Genomic DNA, 19822 nt, shown 5'->3' with positions numbered 1-19822 from the left:
GGGGGGGGGGCTTAAAAAATGAAAATCTTTTAAATTTAAAATAATTTTTCCAAAATATTTTTTCTTAAAAATATTTTTCACGGGAATGGCCTGGGTTGGGGTTGTCGGGTGGAGGGGGACTAGGGGGTAGCGGTGGCGTAAAAATGAAAAGTTTATAAATTTGAAATATTTTTCAAAAATAATTTCTTATAAGAGAAATTGACGGGGATGGCATGGGTGGGTTTGGGGTAGGGATGGTGATGGCGTAAGAAATGATTTTTTAAAAAAATTTGAAGTTTTTTTCAGAAATTATTTTTTCTTAAAAAATTTGACAGGATGGGCGGGGGAGCGGTGACCTTGTTGGGGTGGGAATGGCGTAAAAAGTTAAAAAAATTGAAATATTTTTTAAAAGCAATTTGAAATATTTTTTAAAAGCAATATTCTTATCACCTTGGAAGCACTTATACATGTAGATTATCCATTAGATTTATCTAACAATTAATTGGATTCATGTATAAGTGCTTCCAAGGTGATAAGAACATTTAGGATAACTACGTATCTGTTAGATGACTTCTGAGAGTGATATATCAACACTATAAATAGAGATATCACTCACCATTTGGAAGAAACACTTGAATAAGAATTCTCTTTTTCATCTTCATTTCCTTTCTTCTCTTTATATTATATCATTCTGAGCTTTCTTTTATAATACATTTTCAGCGCGAAGTTCCTACTTGCAAAGGTATTATATAAGTATTCTTATTTGATTCAGCTATTCTCTCATAATCTCATCATGTCGAATTTATCCAAACTTGAGTTTGTGGCACTAGATATGTTTGAAAAAAATTACCTTTCATGCTACTTGATGTTGAGATTCACTTAGCTAAAGGTCTTGATACCACCATTATTGAAAATGAAGCATCGAGTCAAGATAAGGGGAAGACTATGATTTTCCTTCGTGGTCATCTTGATAAGGGTCTGAAAATCGAATATCTAGTGACAAAAGATTCACTTGAATTGTGGATTAATTTGGAGTGCATATATGACCACCTGAAGGCTACAGTATTGCATAGAGATCGTTATGTGCGAATGCACTTACCATATCATGATTTTAAGACCATAATTAAATAAACTCTGTTGTATTCAAGATAACCTCCCAATTGAAACTATGTGGGGGAGATTATAAAAGATGAGGACATGTTGAAAAAGACACTTACTACTTTCCATGCCTCAAATGTAATATTACAGCAGCAATATCGTGAAAACAGTTTTTAGATATATTCTGAACTGATTTCATGTCTTCTCGTGGCTGAGCAACAAAATATTTTTAATGAATAATCATGAAACTCGTTCTACTAGAGCTGCTCCATTACCGGAAGCAAATGTTGCAGAAGCACGTGATCAATCTAAAGACAAAAGAGATAATCATCGGGGCTATGATAATCCAAAGAAACGTGGCAAAGATAAGAGACGGTACAACAGTCGTCGAGGTGATGGTCATAATAAAAGGGAGTACAACATAAGTTCTCAAAATAACCCCTCCGAAAGTAATTGTCATCGTTGTGGCATGAAAGGCCATCAGAAGAGTGAATGTCGCACATCTGAGCATTTTGTCAAGCTCTACAAAAATTTCTTTAAAAGAAAAGGAAATAAAGGTGATGCCTCCTCTTCGAATGCTCGAGCCGAGTCACATTTGACTCTTAGAGATGATGATAAATCGAGAATAATTTAGACATATGATAAGGATGTTGAAGCAAATTTGATTTTAAAGGATAATGTTTCTAGTAGTCATGGTGATATTATTCATATGGAAGTTATGACTTCTTTAGTTGGGGAATGCAGTTTGTTGCTATTTTACTTATGTTTTTTTTTTATTTATCATTTTTTTATGTTGAAGTATTGAAATTTTCGTTATTAATTTTATTTCGTACTTCTTTTGATGTATTTTTAATTTAATGAAAATTAATATGAATTCTAAATTGTCAATTGGATCCAAGATGAGTAATGGAGATGTGTGTTTTTTTGATGATGCTACAACACATAATATATTAAGAGAAAAAGGAATATTTTTCTAATTTGGTTATGAAAATGACATGTCAATACAATTCAGGTAGTACAAAATTAATTGAGCGCCCTGGAAGAGCGACCTTATTACTTGAGGGAGGGGGGAGGAGACAATATGGATCATTGATAATGCACTATATTGTAGTAAATTTCAAAGAACCTTATTAATTTTTAAAGTTATTCGTAAAAATAGCTATCATATTGAGACTGCTAATGAAGAAATGTTGAGTACCCTTCCATTACTACAATTAATACAGAGAAGAAAATTGTGAATGAAAAAATTATCTGCACTTTCTTGTGGGTTGTACTATACAAGTATAAGTACAATTGAGTCACATGTCTTAGCAAATAAAATGGTTGCTAATTTTAATGATTTTATCATATGACATGACCGATTAGGTCATCCCGTGATAATTGAGAATTCACATGAGCACACTTGTGCGTATAAGGCCGATCAATTATCATGAATTCTCTCCATTACAATTGGTATTTGGTCAAGAGCCAAATATTTTCCATCATATAATTTTTTGATGTGTGGTATATTTTTCGATTGCTCCACCACAACGCACAAAGATGGTCCCCCAAACATATGTTGGTATGAATCTCCAATTATAAAATATTTGAAGCCAATGATGGGATATTTATTTAAGACAGGATTTTGCTTATTGTCATTTTAACGAATTATTATAGGAAAACATAAAAAGTTGTGAAAAGATATAAATTGGAATTTATCATCACTATCTCATATGAATCCTCGAAAACAAATCAATGTGACCAAGAAGTTGCTTCAACTACCAAATGCTTTTACTAATCTCCCAAAAATTACTAGATCGCATATTACGCCTCCTAATACTCTAGTTCGAGTTGATATTTAGATGAAATAAATTGTTAAGACAAAGGAGTGTGGACCACATTTTAAACGTGGCAGACCAGTTGGTTCCAAGGATAAAATTTCTCTAAAGAGAAAATAAATAAATGATCAAGACGATCACTAGGTGAAAGAAATTTCTCAAGAAGAGACCCGAGTCATAACACATCAAGAAACCTCCTGTCATATCCGGGAAGTGCCCCCTAGACGTAACCGGTGTCGTTCTCCTCGGAGAGGACTAAGACTAGCCTCTTAGCATTCGTCATTACATTTCACAGGTTAAAAAGTGCGAAAAATTAAAATTTTTCATCTACATCTACTTCATGAGGTTGCATAGACCTCTCGCTTACACATAGTATATACATAGGGAGTTTACATGGACTCCTCACATAGGAAGCATTACTTAGGCTTCTACTTTTATTTCACATACATAATGTAGCAATGTAATCTCATAGGAAGTCTAGGATAAGTCTCATATTAAGCCATCTAGAATGAGTACACCATTAGACATAGCTCATACTTCATTACAATAAAAGTCACATGTAGGCATATACAACAATAGTCTTCAAATGAAACAGAATGAATTAAATTTGTCTTTAATACTAAAACAACATCCAATAGATAGATAGTGACATCGTCCTTGAAAAATGAGGACCTACCGAACTTGGAGAATGACAATCCAAGCCCTCCTTAATGGCCCTCTAAAAGCTTAACGGCTGGAACCTACATTTTGTAGTAAACATAGAAACATGGGTTAGTACACCACTTGTACTAAGCATAATCATATGAACATACAACATTTGAAAGCATGCACGAGAAAAGGCCATTTACTTTAGAAAACATGTTAAGTCATTTGAAAGTCTTTAATGCACATTCAAGAGTCCATATAAGCTAATAATCATACATAAATTAAGAAAATAGCATCTTCAACACAAGACCAACATCATCAAGTATAAGCAAGTCAACATGTTTAATAGCATATTAGAACCATAGTCGAAGCAACTCCAACATCATGTTATAACAATGAAACATGTATAAGAGTTCATAAGATTTCAACATATACGAGACCCTTACTCATAACCCACCATCAAGTCTACAAGTACAATGACCAAGTAAAACCCATAACCTTACTCAACCAAGTAAATCAAATAAAGGATCATAAGCAATGCCTAACATAACATAGTATATCATCAAGAGTAGTCATCATTATGTTTAACAATATAGACCAATAGCATGTTCATACATGAAGCCAACATCATATAGTCATCAACATGTAAAGTCAACACATGCATATCATTCACTTTATAAGAGAATAAGAACATAAGAATATCCTCCTAAGACTTCCCTCAAGGCCAACTAGTGCAATGTATAGGTAGAGTCCCATACCCCTATCTAGACTAAGTCAAACCCCTTAAGTCATCTTAGTTAGAGTTCACTTTATTACTTCATTTTACTTTCGAGAACATCTTGCCTTAATTGACATAGACCACATGAGCTAATGTGGAATTCGGTGTCATGAAACCCTATACCGAAAGAAGGTAGACTACTTGCCAAGATAGTACTAAGACATGAACATAACATCTAGGTGGATCCACTATCTAGTATTCCTATGAGGGTGACATAGTTCAAGAACTAGGAGATGTACTTGGGACCCTCTTTATTCCTTTGACATTATAGTCTCCAATCTCATGAGTACAATAGTAAACTACCTTCCCTACTTGGGAAGGGACACTCCTCACTACTAGTTCACTCGGTTCTAAGCTAGAGTCACTTTTGAAATGTCTTTCTTTAACAATCATAACTTAATCTAAGTCATAGGAGAATAGCTCCTTATATAGTCATAGTCATTAGCTCAATAGAAATTGCATGAGAACGCCATTCATTACAATCCTCATATGTGAGATTATCACATTAACATCATTATATCATAATAAGGCACATAGGTACTTCATAACCAACCTTATATCATTACATCTTAAGCATAATATCACAATCACATAATCAAGACATTTCAATTGCATTATCATACCACACCTACTTAATCCAATTACAAGACATACTTCAATTGAACTTCATTACCAAGTACAAGCCATCATAATTGAAGTAAAGGTTTAGGATAACAAAGACTTACCTAATATCTTTCAAAAGCCATCATCATGGTCTTACCATCAACCAACCAGTTTCATCCAATAATGTAACAACATCATTCAATAGTAATTAATACAATAACTAGGTCAATTGCATCATCGCTATCCCAATTAACTTCAATTCATAACCTAGGGTTAGGGGAAATGGGGTTCATCATGAATTCTTCAAGAAATAGATCCAATCCCAACAATACATTACCCTAGGTAGTCCATAAATGAATTAGAATAGATAAAACAAGTCTAACAATCCATACATTCTGCAATTCACATCAATCTATAAGCAAAATCCAAGATTTGGGAAAATTGGGAAAAGGGACATGATCCACACGAAATTCCCCTAAGTAACATCAATTACTCAAGAATATATATTCAATTATCTATGGGTAATCACAATTAGTCATAATAAACTATAAGTTTAGAAGTTAACCCATTAAAAGGAGAAACCCCTTGGAATTGGGTGATTTAGAAATCAACTTTGAAATGACATCTTGGGAAAGGAATCCCAAGAGTGAAGAACGCATACCTTAATGAACCTTAATCCAAAAAATTTAAGTGAATCCTAGAGAAATTTTCCTTTTTCTTCAAGCTTTCTTCTTCCTTCAATGGAGGTTGAATAAAGAGAGAAAGTAGAGAGAGGTAAGAGCTTTTGGATTTTGATTTGAGTGAGTGAATGTGAGGTAAAACTGATTTAAAATCAATATACAGACCTCAATTGAAATATCCAAAAGACCCCTCACTTAAGTTAACCCTTTAATGAAGTCAAACTTGAATTTCAAATTTCATATTTTCGTCGGGGAACAAGTCTTCGGCGGAGAGCTGCTTTCGCATGATCTTTTGATTATTTTTTGAGATAGTAGAGTTCGTTGTGTGCCGGAGACGCATACTTGATTTTTTATTAAAGTCCCACCAAGTCTGTGAAGCGGACCCACTTTATCCAAGTGTATTTTCTTTGCCGCTTTAGCAGCTTGCTTGGCCAAGTATGGGTCCCTTCGGGGACCCCTAAGGCGATGTTTGGAGGGTCGGACCTGGACGTTTTCACCTTATATACATATTTTTACCTATTTAAAGTAATTTTACAAGTTTTAGAATTCATACAACACCTCTAAACCTTCACACAACCTAGGCACATTTCACTAGTCCAAGTGCACTAGTTTCCGGAGGTCTTGGACGTTTCTTAACGTCTTGAATCTAATACTTCCCAAATGGTTTATAAACATTATTTAGGTCTAGAAATAGTGTTACCAACCTTAGTTCAACATGTGAGGCTCTACATTAGGTCTTGGACTTTTGGAGTGTTACACCTCCGAGGAGTCCGAGGAGATTCAAATTTCTGAAATAATGAGAATAAATAAATTTCAATGAATTATGTCTCGACAAGAAAAAGGTGGCACCAAAATAATGTTGTGATTCACAACAAATTTGCCTATAATATTGTTGTTTAAATAATGCAACAAGATGAAGATTTTGAGCCAAAATTTGTTGACAGTTGTAGACAAGGAAATGATTGGCCAAAATGGAAGGACGCAATTCAAGAACAAGTGGCTTCACTAGAAAAATGTGAAGTTTTCGGGCCAATAATATGAACAAATGAAGGTATGAAGTCAGTGGGGTACAAGTGAATTTTTGTTTGAAAAAGAAATGAAAAAGGCAAAGCCATGAGATATAAAGCCCGAATTGTTTCTCAAGATTTTTTCTCAAAGACCTGACATTGATTAGATGGAGAAATATTCTCTTGTGGTAGAGGCAATCACCTTTAGTTATCTCATAAATTTGGAAGTTCATGAAGCTTGAAATGCGCCTAATATACGTTGTCACAACCTATCTATATGACTCATAGGACCACAAAAAATTTTATGAAAATTTCTGAAGCATTAAGGTACTTGAAGCATACAACGATTGAAGATAAACTTGTTCGATAAAGTTTCAAAATCGTCTGTATGAATATTTGCTAAAGAAAAGATACAAAAATGACCCAACTTGTCCTTGCATAAAACGGTCGAATATGAATTTGTTATAATAGTATGTTGATGACTTGAACATCATTGACACTTGTTAAGTGATTGAAGATGTCGTTGAGTGCCTGAAAAGAAAATCTGAAATAAAAGATCTCGGCAAGATAAAATTTTGTCTTGGCCTACAAATTGAGAATTTGTCAAATGGAATACTTGTCCATCAATCAACATACACAGGAAAGATATCACCACTAAAAAAACAGTGAATACCGACCTAAAAATTACTGACCTCAAATTGAGGTCGGTATATCCGACCTTCAGAAGTCAATATTGTTAAAAAGAATAAAATTAAAAATATAACTTTAGAAAACCGACTATAAGTGGTCAATTTTTATGCAAAATAAAGCACAAAAACCAAATTCCGACCTCCAAAGGTCAAAATTTTTCCCCAAAAAAAGAACAACAATAAAAATTGACCTCTTGATGTGGGTATTAAATAAATAAAAATATTTTTTTCAATTAAATATAAAAAACAAAATTGAGAAATATTTGATTTAGTTTCATTTAAATCGTCGTTTGGAGGACGGTTTTATGTAAAATAAAAAATTAAAGAAATTATAATACTCACTTTCGAGAGTCGATAAAATTAAATGGTATGCAATTAAATTAATTTTCATTAAAATATTTATACAGTGACTTTCAAAAAATTAATGTTTTCAATTAATTTCAAATAAATCATCCTCCGGATGACGGTTTTATATAAGTTAATAAATAAATTAATATAAAATATCGACCTCATGAGATCGATATTTTCATTTCATCTAATTACTTTTAACAAAACTGACATCCGTAGGTCGGTTTGTTTATAATTTTCCCATTAATCATAATTTTGCTAGCATAATACTAAATTTTCAGTTTACACCTCCAATTAATTGTTCAAAAAGTGTAACAATTTTGTATACTTTCATATATAAAAAGTGTTAGCGGAAACGTGAAACTAAAGAACAAGGAAGAACAACAATATTTAACGTGGTTCGGATCAAAATGATCCTACGTCCACCAAAGAACAACTGCACCAATATTTATTTCACTATACAAAGAATATAAGTGAAATACTACAAGAGAGAGAACACAATGCCTTAGAAGATGAGAAGGCAAGTGAAAGGATGATTTGAAAATGAATTAAGAGCTACCTATTTATAGGAATAAATTCATCCTATTGATGTCATCCATGACATCGCTATGTGTCAAAATTGTCAAGGTTAAGATAGCAAACCATTTTATGGTTTGCCTAACTTTCACCTACCAAGATACAATCTTTGACTTGTATTTCCTACTAATTATCTTCCTACCAAATATTCATATTAATTCATCTTCCATTTAGTTTGATTCCACAAGAACCAAAACCAACTCTTTCAATCTCCACCTTGGTTTGTGTTCCAAGCATGCGTATAAACAACTCCGGCCAAAACTTCTAAGCTTACTGGGCAATCCCATTGTAAGAAACAAGAAGAATCAAACCTTTGTTGAACATACCAGCTCCACCTAGCAGTTGTTCTCTTAGAGTTGCATCAATTGATGCATACTCCCGCCAAGTCCTTGCAGTGTGCAAACTTGGCAAGCGGGACTATTTTGGTCAACATGTCTGCAGCGTTATCGTCTGTGATAACCTTCTCAACCTTGATAGCTCCCTTTTCTACGACATCTCGAATAAAATGAAATCTGACATCAATGTGTTTGGTGCGCTCATGAAATCTTTGATTTTTAATCAAATGAATAGCACTTTGACTATCACATTTTAGAATTGATTTAAGCTGAGCTGAACTCAATTCTGCCACCAAACCTTTCAACCAGATAGCTTCTTTCACTGCCTCCGTTGCTGCCATATATTCTGCCTCTGTTGTAGACAAAGCGACAATCGACTGTAAAGTCGATTTCCAACTAACGGCACTGCCAACGAGAGTAAAGATGTATCCAGTTGTGGACCTCCTTCGATCAAGATCCCCTGCATAGTCAGAATCAACATAACCGAGAATTGAAATACCTTCACTTTTCCGAAAGGTTAGGCCAACATCAGGAGCTCCTTTGAGATATCTCAATATCCACTTGACAGCTTCCCAATGCCTTTTTCCTGGATTTGCCATGTACTTGCTTACTACACTTACAGATTGGGCAATATCTGGACGTGTGCATACCATAGCATACATAATGCTACCAACTGCACTCGCATAAGGAACCTTTGACATATGCTCCACCTCATCCATAGATTGAGGCATTTGTAACTCTGAAAGCTTGAAATGAGAAGCTAAAGGTGTACTTACAGGCTTGCTCATATCCATATTGAATCTTTCAAGAACTTTTCGGATGTACCTCTTCTGAGAAAGATGTACAACACCATTTTCTCTTGAAATTTCCATTCCAAGGATTTTCTTTGCAACTCCTAGATCCTTCATGTCAAATTCCTTGCTCAACAGTTTCTTCAAAATATTTATCTCTGTGATGTTGTTAGCAGCAATAAGCATATCATCAACATACAACAAAAGATAAATCATAGAGTTACCAGACATCTTCTTGTGATACACACAACTATCAAATGCACTCCTCGAAAATCCATGTGTAGTCATGAATGCATCAAACCTCTTGTACCACTGTCTAGGGGATTGCTTCAAACCATACAAAGACTTCTTCAGTTGGCATACATGGTCTTCTTTTCCTTCAGCTAGGAAACCTTCAGGCTGATCCATATAGATTGTCTCTTCTAGATCACCATGTAAAAAAGCAGTTTTGACATCAAGCTGTTGAAGCTCTAAATCAAATTGTGCAACCAATGCTAGCAGCACGCGAATTGAGCTATGTTTCACGACTGGAGAAAAGATCTCATTGTAGTCAATTCCCTCCTTCTGACTGAAACCCTTTGCAACCAATCTCGCCTTGAACCTAGCAGCTTCCACTTCTGGAATACCTTCTTTCTTTTTGTAGACCCATTTGCATCCAACTGTCCTCATCCCCTTTGGCCTTTTAACTAAGACCCATGTCTCATTTCTGTGAAGAGACTCCATCTCTTCCATCATGGCCAACTGCCATTGTGCAGCATCTTTGCAAGAAGTTGCTTCAATATACGAAGAGGGCTCGAGATCCTTAATCTCTTCTTCTGCAGCTACGAACGCTTGTGCAATCAGATTTTCTTGCTCTATAAGACGTTCCGGTTTCCGTATCCGCCTTTTGTCCCTTCCCTTCGCAATTGTGTATGGTTCATTGGAAGCAAGTTCTTCTGCATCTTTTGACTCATCACTTTGAGTCTCTTGATCCCGTTTCTTGGTAAGCTCCACCGGTAGCTCCACCTGCTCGTTGTTCTCGTTTCTAGATAACTCCATAGAAACTTTACGAGGATCAAGTATAGAGGATTCATCAAAGGTAACATCTCTACTAACTACAAATTTGAGTAAAGACAAACACCATAGTTTGTACCCTTTTACTCCATCAACATACCCTACGAATATGGCCTTTTTAGCCCTTGGTTCAAGCTTACCTTCATTAACATGATAATAAGTTGGACACCCAAATATTCGCAAGTATGAATAGTTAGAGGGTTCACCTGACCAGACCTCATTCGGAGTCTTAAAGTCAATCGCTGATGCTGGAGACCGATTGACAATATGAGAAGCAGTATGAACTGCTTCAGCCCAAAATACTTTGGACATCTTAGCTTGTAAGAGCATACAACGAGCCTTCTCAAGAAGAGTTCTGTTCATTCTCTCGGCAACTCCATTCTGCTGTGGTGTGTGCCTGACCGTCTTATGCCTTGCGATCCCATGAACCTTGCAGAAATCATTGAACTCTTCACTGCAAAACTCCAAGCCATTGTCCGTGCGAAGATACTTGATTTTCCTCTCAATTTGATTTTCAACCAAAATCTTCCACTCTTTAAATGCTTCAAAAGCATCACCTTTTGTCTTCAGGAAACGCACCCAAACCTTTCGTGAAAAATCATCAATGAATGTGAGAAGATACCTCTTTCCTCCCTTTGATGGAAGCTTAGAGGGACCCCATAAATCTGAATGGATGTAGTCTAGCACCCCTCCCGTCTTGTGCTTGCCAGTGCTGAAGCTGACCTTTTTCTGCTTCCCTAAGACGCAGTGCTCACAAAATTCAAGTGTGCTGATCTTCTCACCATTCAAAAGGTTGCGGTTGCTCAACATCTCCAATCCTCGTGCGCTCATATGGCCTAGTCTCATGTGCCATAATTTTGCCTTGTCATCATTAGATAACTGCACTGTAGATGCATTTACAGAGCCAATAATGGTGCTTCCCGCAAGTGTGTAGAGGCCATCCTCCAGCTTGGCCTTCAACATGACTAAAGACCCTTTAGTCACTTTCATAGTTCCTCCTTCACTCATGTACTTATAGCCTTGTTTATCTAAAGTACCCAGGGAGATCAAATTCTTCTTTAGATCAGGAACATGACGGACTTCTGTAATAGTCCTCATGATTCCATCATGGCAGCGAACATGAACTGAACCAATGCCAACTATTTTACAAGTTGCATTATTGCCCATTAATACAGTTCCTCTGCTTGTTTCATAGCTGCTGAACCAATCTTTTCGGAATGTCATATGCAGAGTACAACCAGAGTCTAAGATCCATTTGTTGTCATAGACTCCATTATTGCATGATGTTGTTAGTACATAATCATCATCATTATCATGTACTTTCTCAACAATGGATGCACTCGCCTTTTCTTTGGACTTCGACATAGGGCAATCTCGTTCAAAGTGCCCCTTCTTGTGACAGCCCCAACACTCCGCATTCTTTTTGTTCACACGAGACTTTGATCTGTACTTCGATTTGCTCCTTCCCTTTTGGCTAGTACGACCTCTTACAAAGAGTCCACTAGCTTCGTCACTTTTGTCTCCTTCAAAATGCATCCGCACATCACAAGAGTTTAGTGCTTGCCGCACTTGCTCAAGTTTAATAGGTTGTTTGCTATACATCATTGAATTCTCAATATCACGATATTTTGAAGTCAATGAAAATAGTAAAGAACATGCAAGTGTCTCCTCGTCCTTTTTAATTCCAGCAGTTTGTAAGTCCATCACAAGTTTATTGAACGCATCTAGATGGTCTTGCAACAAAGTACCTGAATCCATCTTAAATGTATGAAGACGCCGTTGTAACAACATCCTTGTTGTCACTGACTGGTCCTGGTAAAGCCCTTCCAGCTTTTCCCATAACTCTTTGGCCGTCTCTTCGGTACTTGTACTCACTTCACAAAGTACGTTAGGTGCAAGGGACAGTTGGATTGCACTCAATGCATCTCCTTCAATCTTTTCTTTGTCGGAATCCGATATCTTATCGGGGTACTTTCCGTCAATAGCATGGATTGAACCTTCCCTCCGCAGTAACGCTATCATCTGGATTTTCCAGATATTGAAGTTGTTGCGCCCACTAAATCTATCAATTTCAAACTTCATGGAACTCTTTTTTTTTTTACTTGTTCTTCCTTTTCTACTACAATGTATTTGGAACTACAGAAAACCAAAGTAATCCTTTTCTGATGTGGAAGTTCAGACTGTGCTGCAACCACAGAGCATACTCAGACAGAACCTTGCTCTGATACCAATTGTTAGCGGAAACGTGAAACTAAAGAACAAGGAAGAACAACAATATTTAACGTGGTTCGGATCAAAATGATCCTACGTCCACCAAAGAACAACTGCACCAATATTTATTTCACTATACAAAGAATATAAGTGAAATACTACAAGAGAGAGAACACAATGCCTTAGAAGATGAGAAGGCAAGTGAAAGGATGATTTGAAAATGAATTAAGAGCTACCTATTTATAGGAATAAATTCATCCTATTGATGTCATCCATGACATCGCTATGTGTCAAAATTGTCAAGGTTAAGATAGCAAACCATTTTATGGTTTGCCTAACTTTCACCTACCAAGATACAATCTTTGACTTGTATTTCCTACTAATTATCTTCCTACCAAATATTCATATTAATTCATCTTCCATTTAGTTTGATTCCACAAGAACCAAAACCAACTCTTTCAAAAAGTTAGATCAATAATCCATATTTAGAGTATGAAACTATGTTAATATGAAAACTGACTACAAGTAGTCAAATTTTATGCAAAATAAAGCGGAAAAATCAAATTTTGACCTCAGGAGGTCAGAATTTTTCTCTTAAAAATGAATTGTAATAAAAACCGATCTGTTAATGTCGGTATTGAATAAATAATATTTTTTTCTCAATTAAATATAAAAAATAAAATTGATATATATTTTGAATTAATTTTATTTAAATCATCTTTCAGAGGACGATTTTGAGTACAATAAAAAATTAAAAAAAAACTATAATACCGACTTTCTGAAGTCGATAAAATTAAATAGTATGTAATTATATTAATTTTCATTAAAAGTTTTATTAGTGACTTCAAGAAAAATTAATAAATTAATATTTTTAATTAATTTTAAATAAATCGTCCTTCGGATGATTGTTTTATATAAGTTGAAATATAAATTAATATAAAATATCAACCTCCCGATGTCAATATTATTTAATTAACATGATTACTTTTTATTTATCTTAAAATTTAATGTGATACCGACCTTATGAGGTCGGTAATTTTTATTAAATCTAATTACTTTTAATAAGAATGACAGTCGGAGGTCGATTTGTTTAAAATATTCCTATAAATTATAATTTTGTTATTGTGCATAATACTAAAATTCATTTTACACCTATAATTAATTGTTTAATAAGTTTAAACATTTTATATGATTTTATAAATTAAAAGTTAGAATTCGTGGAATAAACAAAAAACAATATCTATAATTCATATTTTGAGTGTGAAATTACGTTGATATGAATTAGTAGATAATTATATTTATATTTATAGAGTAATGTACAAATTCTATCAATCGTCATCAAATCATGAACTTAGTATCTCATGTAATGATGTAGAGGTGAAGAGCGAACATATAATCCATTCGAATATGAAATGTGTGATAATACTCGTAGAAATTTCATGGTAACAATCAATTAATTTTATATTTATAATTAATTGTTTAATTATTTGTATGTAACCTTCAATGTCTTATGTTTATGAAATAGACAATATAACATCGTAAATTACAGTACAAGGCAAGTTCTATCGAGATTATTACGTTCGATCTTGCATGGATGTCAAGTGTAGTGATCGTATCGTAGACAATGACATGTAAAGGATAATTCATTGAAGTATGAAATACGTTAATTATATACTTCTCGAGTAATTTAACAAATCAAGTCTTATATATTAGTGGTTCAAATATGATATACAATATCAATTTAAAAAATATCAATGATCCATTTAAGGAGATTTATATATCAAATTTGATATTGATAAACTTTTTGTTGATCGATAAAATTAAATTTATATAATTAGAAGGTATATAATTCAAATTTATAAAATTAAATTGACCAATATAATTAAATTTATAGAATTGAACTTCTAATGATTTGTGGTTATATATATAATTTTAATTAATAAAATCGACCTCAATAAGTGAATTTATATTAAAATATATTAATAAATACCGACCTTAAGAGGTCGGTATATTTAAATTATTATTTTATTTAAATAACATTGGCTTCATCATGTAGATATTTATTAAATATTTTTAAATATAGATAATTATTTTAAAAGATGTTGACATTCCGTGATCAGTAAATAAATACTTCTTTTAAAGAAGGAATGATAATATCAAAATCGTAATTCATCTCTTTCACTTCTAAATCTCTCACTCCTCTCTCATGTTGTAATAAGAGGTTTTCATTGTTATAGAAAAGCCAACAGAGAAAAAATTTGGGTCAGAATTTCTTTTTGTAGTAACTTGAAATTTCCCAACCTAGTCCAGATTTGAACGAAATCGGAGTCATTAAGGTGTAGAGAAATCTGGTAGCAATCAGGTGATTTAAATATAATTTTAATTTCATGAGGGGATATATTCTATTATGTAATTAACCCTAATTTGACTAATTGGGATCATGGGTTTGATCTAAGGTTCATAGAATTGGTAGTAATCTGGGTAATTAGTGATTGTTTGTTGATTCTTGTGTTATTGTGATTGTTTGTAGAGAAAGAACAAGATGAACAAATCTGAAAAGCGAAGGATCAAGTTTCTCAGGGTTTCAAGCTTGTTTCGAGGTAGATGATGATTGTGATTCATGATTGTGTGATGTTGCATGTTTTTGCTTCATTACGATATTGTATGTATATGAATGTTGCAATATTGATCACGTTTGTTGTAGATAAGATAGATGAACAATATAGCCATGAAATCATGATGTAAATGTATTATCTTGATGACGTACTTGTGATTGTAATTATGGTGTGTGAATGGGGATCGAATTGCCACGTTCCGACAAGCTAACTGGAATCATTGCCACGTTCTGGCATAACTATTGATTGGCTGCCACGTTCCAGCATAATTTGGAATTAGATTTCCACGTTCCGACATACTTTGGAATCATATTTCCACGTTCCGATTTACTTTGGGATTAGATTACCACCTTCCGGCAAGCTAACTGTTTGGCGTTGGGTTTTGTGAGAGGACCAAAGATGTGTTAAGCATGTGAAATGTGTAGTCGAATTTTCATATTGATAATGTTGTTTACGTTGATATATATGCATGTGATTATAATGTTTGTTCGAATTTTTTGTATTGCACTAGGGGGATAGTCACATGATTCTACTATTACGCGGTGGTTGTTTACTGATTCTGCACTTTCTCTTATTTTGTTGAGTACACGACATCTTCAGGAGGCTATTGTCAGACCTCGCTTAGGAGACTAGAGATCATCACATCGACTTCAAGGGTGAGCCACATCTTTGAGGCTGCCATGGAGTTTTCTTTCGTCTATGTCCACCATTTCCGGACATAGACAATTTGATTAGTTAGTTGAATAGTACAATAAAATTCTCTTGTTTATACTTTCAGATCTTAGGTTTAACTTTTGCAAATTTTAGTTTTTAGATCTTTTGTTTAGTAATGAAACTGCTCTTGTAGTCATTTAACTTGCTTTTGTAACTTAAATGTCTTTGTTTTAGAATAATTGATTTAGTTGGATAATAGTAGTGGTTCTCCCACCGACTTGTAAATGTGGGTGTCAATCACGACAGTTTTGAGTCGTGACAACCGACCTTCGGAGGTTGATATTTAAATTTTTTAAAATTATATATTAAGTCATTTACATGGATAAATCACATCCATTAAGTACCCCAATGGTGACAAGATGGCTTTACATCAATACAGATCAATTTTTGACCTCAAGAGAAGGATGAAAAGCTTCTTGGTGATGAAACTCCATATCTTAGTACGGTCGGGCACTAATGTACCTTGCTAACAATATTTGAACAAATATTTGTTTTGAAAGGAGTTTGCTAGCAAGATTTAGTTTCTTCCCAACATAAAGATATTGAAATGGTGTCAAACACATACTTAGATATCTTCGGGGACCATAGACACAGGTTTATTCTATTTTGATGAACTTAAGTTAGATGTAATTGGTGTTGTAGATGCAAGATATTTATGTGATCCGCATAATTTTTCGGTATCAAACATGCTATTTATTTACGTGTAGAGACACGACAATATCTTGGCAATCAATGAAGCAAACAGTGGTAGCTATTTCTTCAAATCATGCAGAAATAATAGTCATCCATAAAGCAAGTCGAGAGTGCGTTTAATTGAGATCAATAAGCCACCATATTTAGGAAATGCGTGATTTTTCTTTGAAAAAGAATATATCAACCACAATGTATGAAGATAATGTTGTATGTATAGCTCAATTGAAAGGAGGATACACTTACGGACACCAGACAAAGCATATTTCACCTAAGTTTTTCTTCACACATGATCTTCAACAAAATGGTGAGATAGAAGTTCAACAAATCCATTCAAATGATAATCTTGGTAATTTATTCACCAAGACATTACCAACATCAAGGTTTGAGAAGTTGAGATACATGATTGGAATGTGTCGTTTTCGAAATATCAAGTGAAGTTTTCATCGGAGAGAGTAAAATACATTTTGTACTCTTTTACTTAACCATGATTTTGTCCCAAGTTGGGTTGTCCTAGCAAGGTTTTTAACGAGACAACGTTCAAAGCATATTATGAGATGTTGTACTCTTTTTCCTTCACTAGGCTTTTCCACTGGTTATTTGTAGTAAGATTTTAATGAGACGCATTATCTATGGACATCCAAGGGGGGGTGTTATTAATCCATTGTATTATGTGGATTTTCCATTGGATATATCCAACAATTAAGTTAATTCATGTATAGGTGATTCCAAGGTGATAAGAACATTTAGGATAACTATGAATCTACTAGTTAGATGACTTTTGAGAGTGATATCTCAATGTTATAAATACGATATCACTCACCATTTGAAAGACGCACTTGAATAAGAATTATCTTCTTCATCTTCTTTTCCTTTCATCTCTTTATCATATCATTCCGATCTTTCTTCTATACTAATTTTTAATTATAGAAAAATGACATCCTACATATTACTTGGTATACGACAAATCAAGTGAGACTTGCTTTGAAAAGATAACCACCTTCTTATATTCATTTCCAGTTGAAATTTCATTGGACATAAAGTTTATAAGAAACAAACAAAAAAAACAATAGGTATATACAACTGAACAAGAGAAAATGATAAAAATGATTCTTTATACTAAGAAAAGGCATATATTTTCTTCTGAACTTATCTCGAAAAGTTAACTATACACTTAAATTGTCACAATGATTTATTATACACTTTTACTATTGAACAATGAATTTACTACCATCCTGAGACGTGTAACACCACTCTCACATTATGTGGTGAATTACACTCTCTGCCACTTCAACGCTACATCAACGCCATATCATAATTGATAATTTTTTCTTTTCTTTTCTTTGTTAATTAACTTTTATTTGTTAACTGGATTTTACTCTAATCAATCCTTAAAATAGTTATTTTATTTCTCTATAATTATATCTTTTTCATCACTAAATCGCATTCATTTCAATTCTCATTTCATCGAAAATGGTATTCGGCCACCTTTATTATTGATTTGTTCTTCACCATCACTATATCACCTTCAGGAATATAAGTAATAAAGAGGTATCTAAGTTGCTCTCTCTTGCAAAAGGCAATTCATCGAGTTCAATTCAAGGTGCACCCAATTCTTATTCTTCTTCTTTGTCACCCAACAAAAAATATCACCACCGTCATATTCATATCGATATTTTCTTTTTCATCATCTTCAATTACCTTTTTTAATTGAGAAAATACATAAAATTTCCCCCGAACTTGTCTGCACAACTTACTTTATCACTTTAACTATACGAATGTTTAAATACCTACCTTAACATCTTTTCAGTATTTTTTTTCAACCCTCCCATCATCAACCCAGTTAAAGACTGGATGTTGTTGAGTCACACACATTTATTCGTCCATGTGTATATTAACTAAATTCCTAATTAATTACTTAAATATTCGTAATATTTTTTTTCACCATTAATTGTCTTCTCACCTTCTCAACAACAACTCTTCTTTTTACGGTTAAATTCTCTTCAACTTTTCTTCTTCCACAACATAATAATTTTCTCTTTATGTAAAAAATAAAAAAATAAAAATTTCCAATTTTCTTTTTTTTTTTCATAAGAAAAATAGGTTTCACATTTCATTTGTAGACGTCAATGTCCACATTACAGGAACAATTCTTACACCCACCATGATTATATCTAAAATTAAGCCAAAAATTAAACTTATGATGAATTTACCCCTCAATCTACAAATTATAATTCAAATTTCAATTGCAATTTTAATTACATCATACCATCTTCCTCGAAAATTAAAATTTTTTTTGCATAAGATACTAATTTATCAATGAATTGGATGGAATCTCCACAATCAATTTTTTGCCAACAATATTTTGTAATTTTTAAGTGGAAATCGACTTATTTTTATAACTCTTTAAATCGATAGATCTAATAATCTTTTTTGATGTCGAATATGGTGTCAATGAATCTAACACCAAAAAAATTGTCAAAGAAAAACAAAAAAAAAAACATGAAACGATTAAAAAGAAAAAAAAAGAAGAAGAAAAAATGTGGAGAACATTACATTTGAGAGTACATGCTCATTACCTGGAAGTGAATGAAAAGAATAAGAAAGAGAAAGAGTTTTGAGAAAAGAAAACGAAAGGGAGAAGAAGATGCAAAAAATGACCTACATATAAATAACGGAAAAGGGCCCAAAATACCCTCAAAGTATTGAAAATGGTACAAAATTACCCTTCATCCACCTATTGGCTCCAAAATGCCCTTCCCACCCACCTATTGGGTCCAAAATACCCTTGTCATCCACCTTTTGGTTCAAAATTGACCACTTATTTAACGATTTTATATTTAAACTATTTAAATATTTTTTTAAATACGTGGCGCTCAACTATTTGTTATAATTTAACTTATTAGTGTAATTTATAAATCAATCCACTACCCACCCATTACTAATTAAATCCCTCTAAATTAATGAACCCGTCACATTATTAATGCAAGCTACTGCCAATTGAGTGTTTTTAAAAATTATAGAAGTAAATTATCATACATTCAAGTGGCTAAATAAAAATCACCGATAAACTTAAAAGTCTGACTATGTTCATCTTAATTATTCTTACGTCTCAATTATGTGATGTTACTTCATAGGTAACTTTTTTTCAAAATAATATATTAAAGGTTTTAAAATAAATCATAAATATTTA

The 19822-nt window shown here is 33.4% G+C and overlaps 1 protein-coding gene across 1 annotated transcript; it reads left to right on the top strand.

Annotated features, from left to right (window-relative positions):
* Positions 1-1309: 1309 nt before the first annotated feature.
* LOC107023325 lies at positions 1310-1711 on the top strand. The gene has a single exon (XM_015223987.1). It carries the CDS (start codon positions 1310-1312, stop codon positions 1709-1711), a length of 402 nt encoding a protein of 133 aa, XP_015079473.1.
* The last annotated feature ends 18111 nt before the right edge of the window (positions 1712-19822 follow it).

The sequence above is a fragment of the Solanum pennellii genome, chromosome 1 (assembly GCF_001406875.1).
Source record: "Solanum pennellii chromosome 1, SPENNV200".
In the NCBI taxonomy this organism is placed as follows: domain Eukaryota; kingdom Viridiplantae; phylum Streptophyta; class Magnoliopsida; order Solanales; family Solanaceae; genus Solanum; species Solanum pennellii.
This window is presented reverse-complemented; position numbering and strand designations above follow the sequence as displayed.